This window comes from Odontesthes bonariensis, chromosome 17 (genome assembly GCF_027942865.1).
Source record: "Odontesthes bonariensis isolate fOdoBon6 chromosome 17, fOdoBon6.hap1, whole genome shotgun sequence".
NCBI lineage: Eukaryota > Metazoa > Chordata > Actinopteri > Atheriniformes > Atherinopsidae > Odontesthes > Odontesthes bonariensis.
The window spans coordinates 22,535,583-22,554,158 of NC_134522.1; the positions used below are offsets into that span (position 1 = coordinate 22,535,583).

The 18,576-nt window shown below is 39.9% G+C and overlaps 3 protein-coding genes across 22 annotated transcripts in view; 2 read left to right on the top strand and 1 right to left on the bottom strand.

The window, feature by feature from the left end:
* Positions 1–10,456, top strand: part of syne1b (spectrin repeat containing, nuclear envelope 1b) — an 88,075-nt gene extending 77,619 nt beyond the window's left edge. For 15 of the 20 annotated variants that reach the window (XM_075488146.1, XM_075447463.1, XM_075447472.1 and 12 more), the window contains 14 exons: positions 636–818; positions 1,012–1,149; positions 1,501–1,692; positions 1,804–2,131; positions 2,502–2,570; positions 3,327–3,454; positions 3,751–3,877; positions 4,179–4,390; positions 5,355–5,555; positions 5,650–5,778; positions 5,992–6,204; positions 6,549–6,641; positions 7,501–7,559; positions 9,392–10,456. In XM_075488146.1, the coding sequence (XP_075344261.1) occupies positions 636–818; positions 1,012–1,149; positions 1,501–1,692; positions 1,804–2,131; positions 2,502–2,570; positions 3,327–3,454; positions 3,751–3,877; positions 4,179–4,390; positions 5,355–5,555; positions 5,650–5,778; positions 5,992–6,204; positions 6,549–6,641; positions 7,501–7,559; positions 9,392–9,635 (2,316 nt within the window). In that variant the 3' untranslated portion in view covers positions 9,636–10,456. The remainder of the gene's footprint in view (positions 1–635; positions 819–1,011; positions 1,150–1,500; positions 1,693–1,803; positions 2,132–2,501; positions 2,571–3,326; positions 3,455–3,750; positions 3,878–4,178; positions 4,391–5,354; positions 5,556–5,649; positions 5,779–5,991; positions 6,205–6,548; positions 6,642–7,500; positions 7,560–9,391) is intronic. The other 5 variants (XM_075447465.1, XM_075447466.1, XM_075447473.1 and 2 more) reach the window with 3 other exon arrangements.
* A 177-nt stretch (positions 10,457–10,633) lies between these two features.
* On the bottom strand, positions 10,634–14,806 carry ccdc170 (coiled-coil domain containing 170). The gene is made up of 9 exons (XM_075448671.1): positions 14,794–14,806; positions 14,333–14,409; positions 13,980–14,153; positions 13,480–13,761; positions 12,650–12,850; positions 12,349–12,522; positions 11,906–12,148; positions 11,426–11,629; positions 10,634–10,946 (listed from the first exon to the last, which is right to left on the bottom strand). The coding sequence occupies exons 1-9, from the start codon at positions 14,804–14,806 to the stop codon at positions 10,671–10,673; spliced, it is 1,644 nt and encodes a 547-aa protein (XP_075304786.1). The 3' UTR covers positions 10,634–10,670.
* Positions 14,807–14,965: 159 nt separating this feature from the next.
* rmnd1 (required for meiotic nuclear division 1 homolog) lies at positions 14,966–18,532 on the top strand. Its single transcript, XM_075448151.1, has 12 exons — positions 14,966–15,131; positions 15,507–15,966; positions 16,067–16,172; positions 16,268–16,343; positions 16,657–16,696; positions 16,783–16,883; positions 16,973–17,079; positions 17,179–17,243; positions 17,367–17,443; positions 17,663–17,783; positions 17,879–17,995; positions 18,113–18,532. Exons 2-12 carry the CDS (start codon positions 15,547–15,549, stop codon positions 18,143–18,145), a joined length of 1,263 nt encoding a protein of 420 aa, XP_075304266.1. The 5' UTR covers positions 14,966–15,131; positions 15,507–15,546; the 3' UTR covers positions 18,146–18,532.
* Positions 18,533–18,576: the final 44 nt, after the last annotated feature.

Below are 18,576 nucleotides of genomic sequence, written 5' to 3' on the forward strand. Positions count from 1 at the left end.
CTAAATATCAGCACTGTGATCTTCGGGCCCTCAGGCAGCACTACATCAAAAACAGACATAACTCTGTCATGGACTCAGGAACACTTCCAGAAAGCAGTGTCGGTTTACACAGGTCACTGCGTCATCCACTAGTGCAGGTTAAAGCTCTATCATGCAAAGAAGAAGCTATATGTGAACATGATCCAGAAATCTCACTGTCTTCTCTTGACCAAAGTTTATTTAAACTGGACTGAGGCAAAGTGGATCACTGTTCTGTGGTCAGATTCATGAAAATTTTTTTAATAAATTTTGAAATGAATTTCCTCCCAACTAAAGAGAAGCTTTTTATCAGTGGTCAGCCCAAACCCCAGCATTTCTGATGTCATGGGGGGGTAAATTAGTGCCTATGGGACAAGGACCTTGCATATCTGGAAAGGCACCATCAACACTGTCCTAACCTTTTTTGTAATCGCGGTTTTATTAAGAATTTTAAGAAGATACGGAATAGCTTGACGATTTCCTGACCCATCAGAACTGTGTTGATCATTGAAAACTTATTTATCCCAGATACAGACAAAGTAAATGACACATAAAACATACCCAATACATTTTAAATTCGTCTTCTCTGAGAAACATTTATTGATATGTTTCTGTAGGCCTTCCAGAGACAAGTTCACGAAAGCCTGACTCAGCTGGAGTTAATCAACAAGCAATACCGCCGCCTGGCTAGAGAAAACCGCACAGACTCTTCCTGCCATCTGAGGGATATGGTCCACGATGCCAATCAACGATGGGACAACCTGCAGAAAAGGGTGGCATCCATTCTTCGCAGACTTAAGGCAAAATATACCTATTACTACTATTAAACTCATGATATGCCTATTCTTTACTATTTTTTTCAACCAATTTTTTAAAATTCACTTTATATTTTCAGTTTTAACGTGCCATTTTTCTGTCGATATGCGATCTACAATATTTCACTTTGACATTGTTGAGCATTCTAATAATTCCATCTTAATTTCAAATATGCAGCACTTTATCAGTCAGAGAGAGGAGTTTGAGACAGCCAGAGATGGCGTTTTGGTTTGGCTGACAGAGATGGACCTTCAGCTTACCAACATCGAGCACTTCTCTGAGTGTGACATCCAAGCCAAGATCAAGCAACTCAGGGTAAGTTTGTCACAATATTTCGCACCCATAGAGCCACTACAACATGCCATTTATCCTTTTTTAGAATGTTTTTATATCTCCAGCAGACAGAGTGGGTGTGCACTTTTGTTCAGTTTCCAAACTGACCACGTCGTCAAAAATATCACGTATTTAGTTATTTGCCTTTGTTCAGTGCAGCAGGAGTCATTGCATATTTAATATAGCAGGATACCCATCATGCAAGTCACCCCAAGACCTAAGTTTGTCAAATCAGATCTGTAAATTATCATCTGGAAAATGTATATTTCTAAATTTGAGACTGAGAGAACTTTCTGTTTATCGTGAAAAACTTGTTTTCCTGTAATCCCACAGTCATTCCAGCAGGAAATTTCTCTGACAACAGCCAAGATCGAGCACATCTTCCACCAGGGTGAGGCACTAATAGAAAAGTGCGAGCCTTTGGATGCTACTGTCATAGAGGAAGAGTTAGAAGAGCTACAACGTTACTGTCAGGAAGTGTTTGGCCGAGTCGAGCGCTATTACAAAAAACTCATTCGCCTTCCGGTGAGACCACTGATGAAGACCATCTAAAAGATTTTTTTTCCACCTATAATACATTTTCGGTTATTTGTTAGGTCTAAATCTCTAAATCTCTTCTTCTCTAATATTCTTTAGCTTGCGGACGATGATACTGAAGTGTCATTCTCGGATCGTGAGCTTGAGCTGGATGAACCTGGAGATTTGTCCAGCCTGCCGTGGACCGATCGTTTGGGAGATGGCTTTCTGTCACCTCTGCCCTCTTCTGGTCGCTCAGCTTCCCTGGCAGCACAGCTTCGGACAGAGCGCTCTGGCAGGGACACACCCGCAAGTGTGGACTCCATTCCGCTGGAGTGGGACCATGACTATGACCTGAGCCGCGGCCTCGAGAGCGCCAGCAGGGCTCTCAGAGAGCAGCAGAGCGAGGAGTCAGACTTCCTCCAGCGTCCCGCCTCATGCTTGTCAGGTAAGATTCCAGACATGTGCATTTTTCTGCTTAAAGACCAAGATTGTAATCACACTTTTAAAATCTTAATTACAACAAAGGCAAAAACATTAGTGGTTTTATTAAGTCACCTTAATTAAGATGAGAAAGAAAGAAGAAAAATTGTGCAAACTTTTACTGAAATGAGAAATGATTACAGCTGTATCATAGTGGAAAAACAATGCACAGGAGCTGTCTAAGGACTGCAAGGTTCAGACGTATGAAGTGTTTTCCTTTACCGATTACAACAGTGCAGCAAGCTCCATCTGACAGTAGATGAATTCCAGGTTAATCTTTTCATTTAGTGATAAGCCCACCTCTTAATGTGTGTACTGTACAATGTTTCTTCCAGATGTAATGATTCCAGAGAGCCCTGAGGCCTATGTTAAACTAACTGAGCAAACACTGAGATCCTCCACTGGTAGGCAACAGCAGACCCCAGCATGTCACATGTTTGGGGCCAAAAATAACAGCTACACTCCAGTTTTACCACACTGTAGCCTTTTCTCTGGCTTGGTTGATTTGTTTTGATTTCGTTGCCTATGTGCACTTTGGAGTGACTGTAACCAATAGCAACTCTTCCTAACACTTGGGGGATAGGGTCAATTCCATTTTTTTCTCTTGCTTCTGTGTTTCTTCTCTGGGCTTTAATTCAGGAGAATAGAAATGGAATTCAGCCTAACCTTCTTTCTAACTGGCTTTCTTTTATTTGACTGGCAGCGTGCTGTGTAGCTAACCTGTTTGGATTATTTTGATGTGTATTTTTGTTTCAGAAAAGCATGTTTCTTGTCACAGCGAGCAAATCTATACTTATTTAGATACTTATCTAGGGATTGCAGATTTGTTTGTGGTGTCAATCATCTCAGTTTATACAGACACAATAAAAAGGACTTTTGAATTCTCATTCATCTTGAATGAAGGATGTAGTTCCTGATGCAAGCCCGACGGGCACACTATGACTTGTCAAACAGCAACAGACACCATGACTTACAAGTGGTTGGAAAAAAACAATCTGCACTCCTGTCTACTCACTTTTTGCTCTTCACATTTTGTGTTTCTCTGTCCAAACAGAGCACTTTCTACCAAATCTTGGGTTTTTAATCAAATTTCAAACAACCCGTCTGATTGAGTTTTAGTTTTACTTTCCAAAGATGATCAGTGAATGTTGTGTCAACAGGGGAGGTTACCTCAGCAGATTCTCATAGCCATCCTCTCGATGTCAGCCGTTTCCACCTGCAACAATCCGACAGCAGTCGCAGCCGCACTCCCACGAGCACAGACCTGGATGCATCATATCTGGGCTATGTATGTCATACTCTTACAGCTAAATGAATACTATAGTTTTAAACACTTTAACCAGAATGAATTATTTTATACATACAGATATATGGTACGCATTGTATATGCATTATAATTGGACTGTATATTCTTTATTTTTCTACATTGTCATTTTTATCAGGCTATCATCTGTGTTACTTTCATCTTTTGTCAATATTTATCATTCAGTTGTAAAAAAAAAATGCCATTAGGTTAGTGAGTTCATTTTAAACTATAATCTATTCATTCAACTTGTAGAAACCCAACAAGCTCTCATTCTTTAGATGCGATTGATGGGTGAGTGCCGTGGCAGCATTGACACGATGAAGAGGATGGGCTCTGAGCTGAAAGAGGAAGAGGATACAGTATCTGGACTGGCGGATCCCAGTAGCTCAGAGTCCCAGACATCAGGTAATAACCACACCAAAACCTTTTTCTGCAGGTATATATGCTACATCACTACATATTAGAGTTAACTTCTTAGTTTTGTTCTGAGGAAAAGGTTTGATGTTTCAGTCGTGAAAACAGTCGCTTTTATATCCTTCTGTCTGAGATAATGTTTTAGTTCCCATCTCTTTAAAGCACATATGTGACACATGGAGTGTATAATGACCTCTGTAATGATAATGAAAACAGGATACACAGGATTTTAACTTGTGCGACACAGCTTTGGTAATTGATCACTTGGTAAATGATTCACCCTATAATTTAGGTGTGATTGAGCGCTGGGAGCTCCTGCAGGCTCAGGATCTCAGTAAAGAGATGCGTACAAAGCAGAACCAGCAGCAGTGGCAACAGCTGAACTCTGACCTGAGCAAAATTTGGACTTGGCTGGGAGAGACGGAAGAAGAGCTGGAGCAGCAGCAGAGACTGGATGTCAGCATGGACATCCAAACGATTGGGCTTCGCATCAAAAAGCTCAAGGTAATATGGAACATGTTTACATGATGATTTTTTTTTACATGATGGCTTCATGTAAAAATGTTAGTCTGACCAAAATCAGTTAAAATCTCTTCTCAAAACTAGGCTAACACACCCAGATAATACTGTTTGGGTTTAAATCACTCTTTGTGGATACACTGAACTAGACTCAGATGGGCATGGCCACTCTGTACATGCTCCAACGTTCCATCTCAGTGCATCTTTTTGTAAAAACAGTCAAGCATAGCTGCATATTTTTACATTTGAATTTCCAATCAATTTTCTCTTCTTCACATATTTTTCTGTTTATCTGTCAGACAGCTAAACACACAGAAATTATTATCTAAAATCGGCCCATTCATGTCAAATCATGTTAAAGCATTACCAGACTGTTGGTCTGCTCAGTAAAATTCAGATTTTATAACTGCAATGTTTGTGCAATTGATTATTTACATGTACGTTGGATGTCACAAACATTTTCTCGCACAGTCCACGGTGTGAGGTGCAAAGTCATCGTGACCGAGTCGAACTGTAACTGTAGCTCTGCATGTAGCTGCTGTGCTGATTGTTTTATATATAGTTGTGAGGCCATTCTATCATTACTGTTTTCTTCTTTAGATTATTTTTCTTTAGTTATAACAAGCTACAATTGTAATGAAAAAACACTTGTATAAACGTCAAGTGTTTTACGATTTATTATTTATTTTACGGATTATTATTATCCAAGACTTTAGTAATAAAGCATACATTAAGTCCTCAGAGATTTGATTGCCAAACCATTTATAAAGCTTCAGAGCTCATTTCCAAAGGTTTTTAAACTCATGTATCAATCGGTATATTATCTTATTGTTTCCAATTTGATCAAAAGTTCAGCATAGCAACTTAAATTTTTTTTTCTTGTCTGCGTTCGATCATTTTCTGAGTTCTCGTGGACTCCTGCTTTTCAACACTGTATGCTTGTCAACAGGAGCTGCAAAAGGCTTATGACAAGCGTAAGGCTATCGTGCTTTCCATCAACCTGTGCAGTGCAGAGTTTCTGCAGTCAGACACAGAGGAGTCCCGAGAGCTACAAGTCAAACTGAAGGACATGAACAATCACTGGGACAAAATAGGCAGCTCATTGGAAGAGTGGAGGTCATCATTACAGGAGGCTCTCATGCAATGTCAAGTGAGTGCTAGTCGTTATCATAAGACTGGAGCCCTGCTTTAGGATTTTGCTGATACATAAGCAGTGATTGAGTGTTTACATTCCTGTACAAAAGGATTTTCATGAGATGAGCCATGGCCTGCTGCTTTGGTTGGAAAATATTGATCGCCGGAGGAACGAGGTGGTTCCCATCGACCCGATTCAGGACAGTGACACACTCCATGAGCATCATAAAACGCTCACGGTATCTAACCAGTATATATTTTTTTGGATATTAAAACATCGTGACAGAAGATAATTCAGTTTAATTTCTGTCGTAGATACGTTTAGCTAACAATAGATGATTTTGTAATTCAAAAGTCCAAACATTTCAGGTTAAATCTTAACAAGAGGATTAATTGATCTGGTTCCTCCCTTGTTTTTGAATGTACGTCATCAATTTATTAATTTTCTACAGCAAATTCGCCGGGAGCTACTGGACTCTCAGCTTAAAGTCGCCACGCTTCAAGACATGTCCCTCCAGTTGCTGGTCAACTCTCAGGGCAGCGACTGCCTGGAGGCCAAGGAGAAAGTTCATGTAATCGGGAACCGCCTCAAACTGCTGTTAAAGGAAGTAACCAGAGACCTCAGAGAGCTGGCTAAGATTCTGGACATTACAAGCAGTCAACAGGTGGAGTCTCACTCTGTTGTGTATCTGTCTGTGTTAACCTGTAACGCCCCGCTTTGCCTCATTCTGGCTACAGTTGGTTTGAGAAGTTTTTTTATTTTTATTTTTTTATTGAAACTGTGGAAATAACTTCACAGAGTAAGTTCACATTGTAAGAATCTATCAAAATCTTTATTTTTATTTCCTGGCATTGCCCTCATTGAAGGGCCCATCATTAAAATGAATATGAATTAAATTAAGTTGAATTTCTTTTCAACAGAAGGTCAGATTTGGATTTGATATCTCATCCGTTTCTGTTTCTCACTTTCTGTTTCTCCCTTTGCATTTCTTCATTTCTTCATGATCAGGATCTGTCTTCTTGGTCATCTGCCGACGAGCTGGACACATCTGGTTCTGTCAGTCCTGTATCAGGAAGGAGTACACCAAGTCGACAACGATCGGTAATGTTTAACCGTACCTCTTCATGCAGTCCTATGAGAAGCAGGAGCTCGTGACCCCTCTGAGACACACGTAGTACCGAAAGCCCCATGGAAGAACAGATCCCCTCTGTCATCCTAAGATCTCTCCTCATATCTTTCTACACCTCCACACCCTTCCATACACTTTACCCCATTTGGATTCAAAACATTTTTCAGCCTTTTATTCCTCCTGCCAGTTGTCTATATCGGGGAATTTTTCTTTCTTTTTTTTTTTTTATATGTGTCCAGCCCTAATCTTTTTTTTCCAACTCTGCCTTTTTTGTCTGGCATTTTGAACTGAAACCTTTCCTCTACCTGAGATTTTCCCCTAGTTTCTTCTCACCTCTTTTTTTTTTAAAATCCTCCAAGTGTTGTTCTTGGGAATACTGGCTATAGTGGAACTGCTGTACTCACTCACTGTAGCTCATATGATTTATCAAACACAATATCAGATTTGTTTTATATTGTCTGCAGAACAAATTTTGACAGCAGTATTTTCTCATAACTTATCAGAGGATCAGTCCAAATAAGCATGTCACTGCTTATATTGTTTGTTACTAAATGTTACTGTTACCGGATCCATGCATCACATTGCCTGACTTGTGGCTTCCCTATCTGAAATCACTGCAGCACTCATGAGCTGAATCAATTCAAAGTAGTCGTGCTCTTTGAAAAGCCAGATTCCTTAGTGTTACGGGTTACAAAATCTATCACCTTCACGTATGATTTTGTGTCAGCTCTTCTCTCATTTTGGGTTTTCATCAGTAGCTTTGTATTGATTTGCCTGGACTGAAACATACTTTCTTTCTTTTACCCCCCCTCCCCTGTTCATTGCAAACAGCAACGGGGCAAATGTAGTCTGTCACAGCCTGGACCGTCTGTGAGCAGTCCACATCACAGGTACCTTTCTGTTGGTTTCTAGCACACCCAGAAGATAATGGAACTCAGCCCATGATGCGCTGAGACCGGCCCGTGCTCTCTTAATACATCTTAAAAAAAATAAGATATTCTCAATTTCAATTTTTTTTTAATCTTTGTGCCAGTTTAGCAACTCATGATAGTGAATTCCATCATCTTCTGTAAGTCTAGACGCTCTGTGTAGGCTAGGTGTTGAGGTGAGTGGCAAACCACGCGTCCTTGAAAAGACTTTCAGAAGGAATGGCCTCTTATCCGTCAGTGTTCCTGGGTGCTTAATATCGCGCTTAATAACCAGAGAGCTTTTCTTGCGTATAACAGAAATATATTTCTACATCTAACAAGACTCGCTGTTGCTGAGCACACACACGCCGCACTCCCTCTTCTCTCAGATTGCCAAGCCAGTAGATGTCTGCAATGAACAATGCAAAGGCTGCAGTTTCCCTTTCTCTCTCGTGCTCTCACTCTGTCGTGTGTGTGACATTTTTTCTTCTCTGCTGCTGCTATCTCACTGACTATCCACTCCCCTCACCCCCACAAGTCTGTCATCTGTGAGCCTTGGCTGTCAGGGTTCCATTTGTGAAGTAGTAAAAGGGGCTTTTTCGGTAACATGTAAATCTGAAATCAGTTTGTTCACGCGGTCCTTTAAAAAACATATTCATGTCCATGTCCAGCTATCTAAACGAAGCCCTGCAAACTACGATAAGTATGTAAGTAACCTTGTCTGATAACCTATTTACAAAAAACAAGCAAACGCTGATGAAAAGGTGATGATTTTTAAAAATGGAAATAAAAAACAGAATGAATGAATTTGCAAATCTTTTTCAACAACGTTCCAAGTGGGACATCACAAGTTGAGAAACCTTTTTAGCTCAGCATATCCTCAAACCTTTGAGTTTATAAGAAGACCGTTCATTTAAAGGTGCCACTTTAAAAGCAATGGTTGAAATAATTGTGCCACATTGTTTGATATCTCCTTAAAGCAGGAAGGGGCTCCCTCACCTGCTGGTTTTGTATTAAATTAATCTCTTGGCTCTGTCTTCACATTTATTACAAATTATCATCTGACCAAAGAGAATTTGTGTGTTTCCTCAACACTTACTTTTACAAAGCGTGGCTATATAACCTTGTCGTAGCTGTTTCTACTTGCTGTGCTCTTCTTGCCTCGGCATGCTTTGCATTTTTCGACGGGACATAAACTTTTAAATCTGTCAATAAAACAAGAATATCTCAATATTCAGCTTATAATTGCACCTAACATCTTTTGCAAAGGAATGCAAGCACACGGTAAATGTATTTGTCTGGTGCTGCATTGCAATATGTCTGCTTTGAATACTGGTTTGTGATTGTCTTTGTTGGTGTTTATCCACCCAGTCTCTATCAGCATGTGGATCCCAATATTACACCTTGTCCTTATGTCATTTTCCACCGTGTTTGCAGTGTCTTCAAGCACAGCTTTGAGCTTGCATTGAAGCGCTGTCATGCAGTTCAACTGCTGCTGAACTGAAATCTTATTTGGATTGAAAATGGGCAGACAACGCCTAAACAATTACACTTATGGAGAGAAGAATATTGAATTTGGAGAATTCGGGGTTTGTTCATTTGATTAGACTAATTTAATTTGTGAGTTATTTTTGCAGAGTATATTTTTGTAGCAAAGAAAAACAGACTGGTTCATTTAATGTTGGTGTTGGAATTGGATTATATTATTGTGAGAGTAGCTACATAGATGAGAGGGGGATTTTATGCCTAAATGACTGATGTGATGAACTAAAGTCTGTGTCTGTGCTTCGTTGTGAATGCGTGTGTGTGAGCAGGTCTCGCAGCGACGCTGGATCCGCTTCCTTCCCTTCTGATCCAGAGACGGCAGCGGTTCGTAGGTCCTCGTTTATGCGGCGCGTCCTCTGGGTCGCCCTGCCTTTCCAGCTCCTTCTGCTCCTGTTAGTGGTCCTCGCTTTCCTGCTGCCACTGTCGGAGGAGGACTACTGCGTTCAGACCAACAACTTTGCTCATTCCTTTTACCCAATGCTCAGCTACACTAATGGACCACCTCCTGTGTAGGTGAGCTTTAAGAACATTAAGTGTCAGTATTTTGACATCTCTGCAGTTTGGATGGATATCATGTTTATATTATCAAATTATGTTGGGAGCAAAAACTAATCTTCATCCATTTGTACTGCAGAAAGACAGCTGCCATCTACAGTTAATATCTTTATGTGTAGCACATATGATCAAGCATCTCACTACGTTACTCTGTGTAATGCTGTGTCAATTAATAAGTATTTTTGGTGTTACCTTTATGAAGAAAGGGTGGATTTAGCCCATAGTGGACATTGCTGGATGAACAAACTGTTCACTCAGAGGCGTATACAACTTGTATTTTTCTGAAAAGAACTGTCTATGGAAAGCACCAAAGTTAAATGCTGAAATATAGCCTGTTAATCTGCTAATACAACAAACAGAAAAAAAACATTTAATACAATTTACATTGCAATTATTTTTTTACTCGTATTTTGGCATGTGGTTTAAATCTATGCTTTCATTTACTCACATCCATATTCAACTTTATTTACATTGATTTCTGTGAGTCGTGTAAGACAAGTCAAGTGTTTCAATATCAGACACAATCCAAAAGTTCAATCTATTACATCAGTCATTCGCGGTCTTTATACATTCTGCTGTTTTATTTTTTAAAACTCATTTGGTGTCTTTAAGATTGAAAGTTATGACATATAGAGCTAAGGTATATTTTGTATGACTATCAGTTGAGTATGAAATGTATAACAGTCCAGAATTATTTAACATGTGTATATAATGCAAAAAATGAATATGAGAAATGTATGTATATGCGACGATGAGAAACAATGAATGCCAAATCCCCATTTTGATATTTGTCTTTTCATTTTTAGTTTTTGAATCATTTCTGAGTTATATTCTGCTTCTTATGTAAAAAAAAAAAACAAATACAAAAACCTGCTTTTTGTCTATTTTATACGATAGAACGTGTGTTCTCGTGTGCTTTTGAGAAGTTCATTTGTAAGACAATTTTCTTCAGCACCTTAAAGAGAGATTTAGCAAAAAAAAAAATGAATAGGTTTAAGTTTCATGTAAGTGAACTGCATCACTGGGACACGCAGACCTGGAGGTGGAAACACTTAAGGAGGAATGACTGTCAGGAGGGTCCTGGGTCTGTGGCAGATGAATCCTCTGGTGAGTAGAGCAGTGCCAGGGCGTGTTAAAATGATGAAGGTGGTGGCGACAGTGATTGTGAAGAAGAGTCTCAAGGGATTTGACGATTTCAAGATTTGAAAAAGTCAAAGCTGTGGAGTCCAGGCCCAGCATCTGAGAAACCACCATTCGGAAATCCACTAACTGAACGCATAAAACAGAAAATACCAATTAGCTGCGATAACAGCGCATAATGCAGCTTTTGTAAATTGGATCTGAAGTTCCAATATTCTTCTGTGGTTACATGGTTTGGTTACAGTTTGTTTTTTGGCAGGATTATTAAAGTTTTGGATGGGCATGCATGACAACTTTAAAATCTCTAAAATGCAGCCTCAGCATATGTTTATTTTTTTTCTGACAGCAAATTTAAGACAAATGTCTTCACACAATGATCATCTTGCTTTCTCCCAAAGCTTTCTAATGCATCTTGTGACTGTCCTCAGTGGATAATGTGTAACTCATTAACTACATGAGCTGAAGGACTGACAAAGAAATTGATTAAATCAGTAGTTGGCCCTTTTGTTGAAAACTTTTTTGTTAAACTGAAAATAAACTTTCTTGTACTTTTCTATACAGTTTGGTTGCAAACAAACACGTTTGAAAGTGTGCTGTTGTAGCCTCACCTTCCTGTGCCTCTCAGACAGCTGAGCCAGGCTCTCTCTGAGTGTGCTGAGTTGCTCTTGGTCGTCTCTCTTCTTCTTCTCTTGGCTCTGCAGATCTGAGCTCACTGTGCTCAGCTTCTTCTCCACCTTTGCCTTCCCATCCACCAGCTGATCCAACTTCTGTTTCTGCTCCTGCATGGTCTGACTCTGTTCCACGACTTTTAACTTAGCATGTTAGACACAGCAGAGACCCAAATGGGTGGTTGTGCGTGGTGAAACAACAATGAGTCTATTGATGTTGACTCATCGTTCCCAGATACTCTGACACTTGGTTATGTGCATGTTTTCTATTTGGAACAAGTTGGTTAACATAGTTGATTTAAAATGACAGTGTTCTCTTCCATGTGCCACACATAAATTAACATAAATGCACCAAATACTGTATTATGCGGTAAAAATGCCTCTTGACTGCTTTTGGATCCAAACCCCTCTCCCCTCTACCTTGAGTTCGTTGGTGTGGGAGAGCTGAGCCTTGAGCTCAGTGTTGGACAGCTTGGTGGCCCTCAGCTCTCCTTGGAGACGCTCCAGCTTCTTCTGCAGCCTCCTGGCCTCCACATGTGTGTCGTTTTGTTCAACGGCTAATGCCGATCGACTCCTCCTCTCCTCCTCCAGCTCTGAAACCTTACTCCTCAGTAGTTGGATGTGAAGTCCTTTGCTCTCAAGTTGGTCCTTTTGTGACTTTACCTTTATGAAATTAGCAGATTTTGAGTAAAAAAGGAAGAAATTGCATGACTGAGATAAAAGAGGACATCTTCCTGATCACTGTCACTGCATACTGGTATAAGCCTGCAACTGACAAAATAATAATAATAATAATAATGTAATAAAACTTCCAGTAATTATGCTCCTCATGCCAGTGGCAGCACTTGTTGCAGAGGGTATACCTTTCGCTGTAAGCTGTACGTCAGGCTTTTGCTCTCCACCAAAGCAGCTGCCTCTTGTTTTACAAGTTGTTCTGCACGCGACAGGATGAGTTTTAGCCTCATGTCGAGGCCGAGATCAACAGCGATACTTTCAACCTTCATCGTCTCTGACAGCTGCTCCAGGAGCTCCTCATGCTGTAGAAAGACAATGGTCGTTGGTGTGAAAACTGAAGCGATTAACCATAACTTTAGTTAAGTAATTCATTCTTGCGATTACCTGTAACTGTCGCCGATTTGCACCTGCAGCTATGACTTTACTCACATGCTGTTTATTGTGTCGCAGCCCATCAATATGCTTGTCTGCTGTCAGCAGCTCAGTCTCCACGCTGTGCAGTCTCTCCCTCAGGTCCTGGACTTGCTGCTCTGCAAGCTGAGCCCTCTGCAGTGTGCTGTGCCGGAGCTCCGTCAGCTCTTTCAGCTCCTCTGAGACGCGCCGCGTTCTCGTCTCCATTGCAGGCAGGGTCTGCAGAACCAGAGCAAAAAAGAAGATAGTTACAAAATAACACACTTAAAACGGGCAGATATCTTTGATATAAAGGAACCTAATAGTTAATGTAAAGATTTGGTTTGTCGTTATTTTTCTTCATTTCTGCTTTTCTTGAGTTATTTCATTGTAAGCTGCTTACACTTCGTACTCCACTTCTGTTTATCTGACTGATAACAGTAGCTATTAGTTACATTACAGGTATTGTGGTGAATATGTGATGAACACTCAAATTGAAACAAATGCTGTTTTAATTAGTAAACCAGGAAAAAAAGGGGAAAGAATCATGTAAATGAAACATTTACAATCACATTAATTGTGGGATTGTTGATTTTACATAGATGATTTATTTTTCTAAACATATTCTATATTGTTGAACATATATATTTAGTAGCAGATGTGTTTTCGTTGGAACCATGCATATGTAACATTGTGGATGTCCTCATTTGCCAAGATCAAGCTACATTTGTGCTTGATAAATACATTTTCATAATGAACAGTGAAAGATGAAATGACTAAATGACATAATAAGTTATTTATACAGCTACATGTTGCTGAAATTTGCACGTTTCTCAGCTGTGCCAGAAACCTTCACCCTGATTCCTCACCTTATTGCAGAGGTTATCTAGTTCATTTAAAATCTCTCTCTCCGTGGGCAGGATGACACCCTCACACTTCCCCTGAAGCAGGGCAGCCAGTTTTTCCAGAAACACCTGAAGTTTCCCCTCGGACGCCAGAGCCTTTCTCTGTAGATCCTCCACTTGTTTCTCCAGACAGGAGGACTCTCGTCTGGCTGCCTCTATTACTCTCCTGCTGGCTTCAAGTCTTTCGCTTAAGGTCTGATTCTCTGTCTCAACACTCCTCCTTCCCAACGCCAGGCCATCCAACTCCTGAAAGAGACAACACCACAGAGTTTTCTAATAACCGAAGACCATTTCATGGAAATAATTTCAGATGTTGTTCTTACATTGTTTCAGAACAACGAGGGGCCGTCATGTATATCTTTTATTTATAAGCTCATTATAATATTATTAATTCAACTGAATCTGATTACCTTGAAGCCAACAAACAGAGAGAGGGTAAGAAGAGCGTGAAGTTGTGTAAGTACCAATCTGAGTGATTCATGTGCTGCAACACTGCTGGCAGCCTTTCTCCTCTCTTGGTCCAGCTCTGCCGCCAGCCTCAGAACCGTCTCTCTGCTGGCTTTACACTCCAGCTCATAGGACTTCCCACTCTCCTCCAAAACAGCGATCCTCATCTTCAACCTCTCCTTTTCATTAAACTAGTGATTCCGAAGGAAAAGAAAGATATAAATTCATTAAGATCTTTATCTTGATTGTTCTGAAACGTTTTTATTAATTTGAATTCAAGAAAATATGTAACATAGGGAACAGTTTTATTTTTTGCCCATACTGATTGAACCAACTGACAAAAAAAAAAGAAATAGTTTGGGAAGCATACCTCATCAGAGTTTTCCATAACTTCCAGAGTTAGAAGTGTTGAACATACAGAAGTTGCTTCTGTTGTAAGAAAATCACCTGGCAACAATAAACATAGGCCTCAACCTGGCTCAACCAGAGGGGGCGCTGTAAGCTAAAAGTGTTGGTCATTTTACAAAATTAAAAAATTTGCTTATTGGATTCAGAAAAAGAATGAATGTACGGAAACAATTGTGTTTAAGTGGTACGGAAATCGTATATACAATAATAACAGATAAATTTAAAAAAAAGACACTACACGTGAAGGTTAAAGAGAAGAGAATTTTGTGCCCTGGGTTTAGACTTTCAGCAATCTTTTTATCTCAAGGTCAACAGCCTTAACCGCCTGTTCGCTCCGTCAGTTTTCAGTAAATACAGTATGACTCTTATCATCAGTTGTCTATTCGAGTACTAAACATACGCATACATACTTGCATACAATACTGTACTTAAACATCATTAGAACATGTGATATTGGTGGAGACAATGGGGTGAATGAACCGGGGGACGTATTTACACAGTTTGACCTGCAAGTCACAAATCGGGGATGTAAATCATATTATTTTAATTACGTCATATCAAACAGGAAGTAAGTGTCAAAAAACTTTATTAGCAAGCACACAAACTGTGCATCAAACACGCCTCCTGTGTCTGACATGCAATCTGTCATGTATATTTTCTGAAGTTTATGGTTTATTTAAGCACGATGCTCAACGTGCCCGCGGGTTTCCGAAACGTCACGTAACGCTGACTTGTTCTGATTTACTTCTTTTTCACCACCGGTGAGCTAACTGACGGCTAACTTTGTTTCTAGCTAGCTGTCTCCTGTTCACATGTATTCAGAAGTTATTACCTGGCGTAGAACTGTAGTGGTTTTCCTCTGTTAGTTTTAGTGTATTTTTAATACGGAGAAGTCCTAAAAAAAAGAACAAAAGGGTATTAGTAAGAAAACTACCATTTAGCGTAGTCAAGGTCAGTCTTGCTAATTTTGGCTCCTATTTTGACTGTATTTATTTTGGATTTAATATGTATAAAATGACACACGTAAAGTGCTAATAAGTTTTCTTATAGATAGTCATTGGTTAGCAGATTTCTATTGTTTTTGTTTGGTTAAATCACAGGGTTGCACGTTAACCATATCTATTCATTTTTTTAAGATGTACTGCCTGTTCTCTCCTGTACCACTGTTTATGGAAGATGCTTCTCCGGAACTTGTGGTCCAGACTGGGAGCTCAGCGGCCTGCAGATATTAGATCAGCCTGCATTCTCGCCTCAACCACTTTCTCCCAGTATATCCAGCCCCACCAGTATCAATCCAAACCCAGGACTCACTCTGGTCCGTGGATCTTTACAAGGACTGCTCATGTAAACACTCTTCATCAGCAACACATGCCAACAAGGCATGTTCTCCCAGCGATGCGTGGATTTAAAAGTCCTTGCACTGATCTATCAACTAACTGTAGATGTGGACCGGCACGTTTTTATTCAGCCAGCGTTGTAAAGTCAGTGTTAAAATCAAGTTTAAAACCAGCAACGGTGCCGGGAAAAAGAGCTCCCAAAGGACCACGCACTAAACAACCTTCTCGAGCCAATCAGCCTTCGATGAATGAGGACAAGGTGCTTTAGTTTCTGGTCAGATTAGTGATGGGCTTTTGCATCTGTTGCTGCATGATAATTCTTTGTTGAGTTATTGATTCAGGTGTGTTTATGCCTGTAGGATATGATGCAATGCATCGCCTTTGCAACAGCAGATCAGTATCATTTGCCAACACTCTGCCATGACTTGATAAACCAGGGCTTCCAGGAGATTGATTTACCAAGAGGTATGACACAGAATACTTTTAAGATTACTCCGCAGGTGCTCAGCTGTGATGCACGATGCTCGGAGCACCTTTTGTTACCGTCTTTTTCGTTTCAGACGCCTCAAATGTGCTGGTGATTAGCACAGACATGGCTGCCAAACCAGATGACAATGCTCTAATGTTCTTCTTCAGGTAGAAATTAAGTGCTCTTCTTCAATACTAATGGTCTGCTTTTGATGGATTTAAAAAAAAAAAAAACGATTATTTTTAAGAATTAACAGAAAAGTGTCAATCTGTGATATCAAAATCAAAAGTTTTAAAAGGTGTTTTACTTCACCAGAGCTCTTGTGACCTACGTAGAGAAAAATATATAGATATACGGTACATGTTCATATTTTCCTCTTGAGGTTAAAGATATAAACACATTTTCATTTATTATTAATATCTTTGTATTTTTCTTGTGTTGTAAAAACTTTGGTCTGACATTCACAATCTGAAATTTCAGGGAAGGATCAGTGGTTTTCTGGAATGTTGAGGAGAAAATGGTAAACATCGCATTAAAAGTCTTATATTCATGAATTAAATCTCTTTCTAAGTTCTCTAATGTATCTTTTCTTGCCTGTGTTTGCAGATGAAAAAGGTCTTGAGATTATTGGAGCATCATGAGATCCAGCCTTATGAAGTTGCATTAGTTCACTGGGAAAACGAGGAAATCAACTACGCCGTTGGAGAGTATGATGATCTTCACCCTCTGTTTCGATTGATTTGTATCATCTCGCCGTTGCACGCCTTTCCTAATATTTAAATCTCTTCTTCTTAAGGGGAAATACAAAGCTGGAGCGTGGCAATTTCATCCTGAGGGGTGAGGTGGATCAGCATGAAGCTGTTCTGGAGAAGTTTGCATTTTCAAATGCGCTTTGCTTATCTGGTGCGAGCTACACTTGAACTTTAAATCTTAAGATTTTTGCACTGATTGTGGTCACTCGCTGCTCAGCTTTTCTAGTCTGACTCTTGTTTTCTTTTCCAGTCAAGTTGGCAATATGGGAAGTGGCATTAGACAACTTTGTAGAGTCAATACAATCCATACCAGAGGTACAAGAAGCACCAAGTTAATATGAATAATTGATGACATGTGATGGTTGTTTGTGCAGCACTCGTGCGTGTGAGTTATTATTCTGAAATATTCATGTTAATATCCTGATGTGTTCTGCCCAGACGCTGAAGTCTGGCAAGAGGGTGAAGTTGTCCTCTGCTGAAGTGATGCAGAAGATAGGAGAGCTTTTTACGTTAAGGTAAATTCACTTTGCGTTAAATGGCAGTTCAGTCTTTGTTATTTAAGATTTAACAGCAAGCCTACGGTTTCCAATTACCTACTCCACTCTCCTCGCGTGATTTACTATTTTTAACGGCTTGAGGTTCTCGGCCTCTTTGAAACCCTTTCAAATATCTAACTGCGGAGGATAATGGCAAACTGTATTTTAAACACTCGTGTCTGCCTCCTTTTCTGACAGACACTGTATAAATTTGAGGTCCGACCTTCTCCTCACACCCGATTTCTACTGGGACCGCGAAAACCTGGAAAAACTCTATGACAAGACATGCCAGTTCCTCAGCATCAACCGCAGAGTCAATGCAAGTAGAGCTGCTCCGAAAACGCTAGAAAAAACGCTGATGTTTTGCAGTAGGCATGAGCCTCTTACGCTGAATATCGTGTGTGTGACTTTAAGGTTGTGAATGAGAAGCTGGAACACTGCTCGCAGCTCACAGACCTGATGAGGAGCCACCTGAGTGAGAAGCACAGCTTGAGGTTGGAGTGGATGATCATCATCCTCATTGCGATTGAGGTGAGGGAGATCGTGCAGTGTCACACCTTCATATTTAGTTGTCATGTCATACCTTGGGGTGCACTTATTTAAAAAATAAATAAATAAAATCACATCTGTTGTTTCTTTCTCTCGTAGGTTATGTTTGAACTTGCAAAAATGATCTTCTAAACTTCTGCTGCAACAAGACACAAATCTATAAAGGTAACTGGAGGCTGGTACACAGAACAGGGATAGTCATGTGACACTGAATCTCCAAGGGGACCTTAGTAGTCTTTAATATCTTATTCTTCATGTTTGGCAGTCTTTATGTTTCAACAATGCTCAATAAATCTTTGTTTTTTATTGATCAGTCATTTCACCAATTGTGGAAGAATTTAAGAAATTGATTGCTGAATTATTTATGGATCAGAGATGCTCACTTTTACACTTATCATCTGTCATCTGACTGATCCCTTGCAACAGAATAAACTAAGAATGCATCCGGATTTGTTCAGCCTCTAACGTTGACTGTGAGTGCTGTGTTGTACAAAATGCAATAAAGCTCTTTATTTTTAAGTGTTTTGCCCATATTTTAGTAGCCATTTGTTGACCCGAGAGCA

Bases quoted from the DNA above. Each gene is read 5' to 3' on its own strand.
- ccdc170 (XM_075448671.1), bottom strand. The intron at 12,149-12,348 runs GTATACCCTCTG...AATTTCATAAAG, and splicing joins CGTACAGCTTACAGCGAAAG to GTAAAGTCACAAAAGGACCA. The intron at 11,630-11,905 runs GTAGAGGGGAGA...TAACATGCTAAG, and splicing joins CCCACACCAACGAACTCAAG to TTAAAAGTCGTGGAACAGAG.
- rmnd1 (XM_075448151.1), top strand. From the start codon at position 15,547: ATGCTTCTCCGGAACTTGTGGTCCAGACTGGGAGCTCAGCGGCCTGCA. The intron at 17,080-17,178 runs GTGCGAGCTACA...TTTCTTTTCCAG, and splicing joins AAATGCGCTTTGCTTATCTG to TCAAGTTGGCAATATGGGAA. The intron at 17,444-17,662 runs GTAAATTCACTT...CTTTTCTGACAG, and splicing joins GGAGAGCTTTTTACGTTAAG to ACACTGTATAAATTTGAGGT.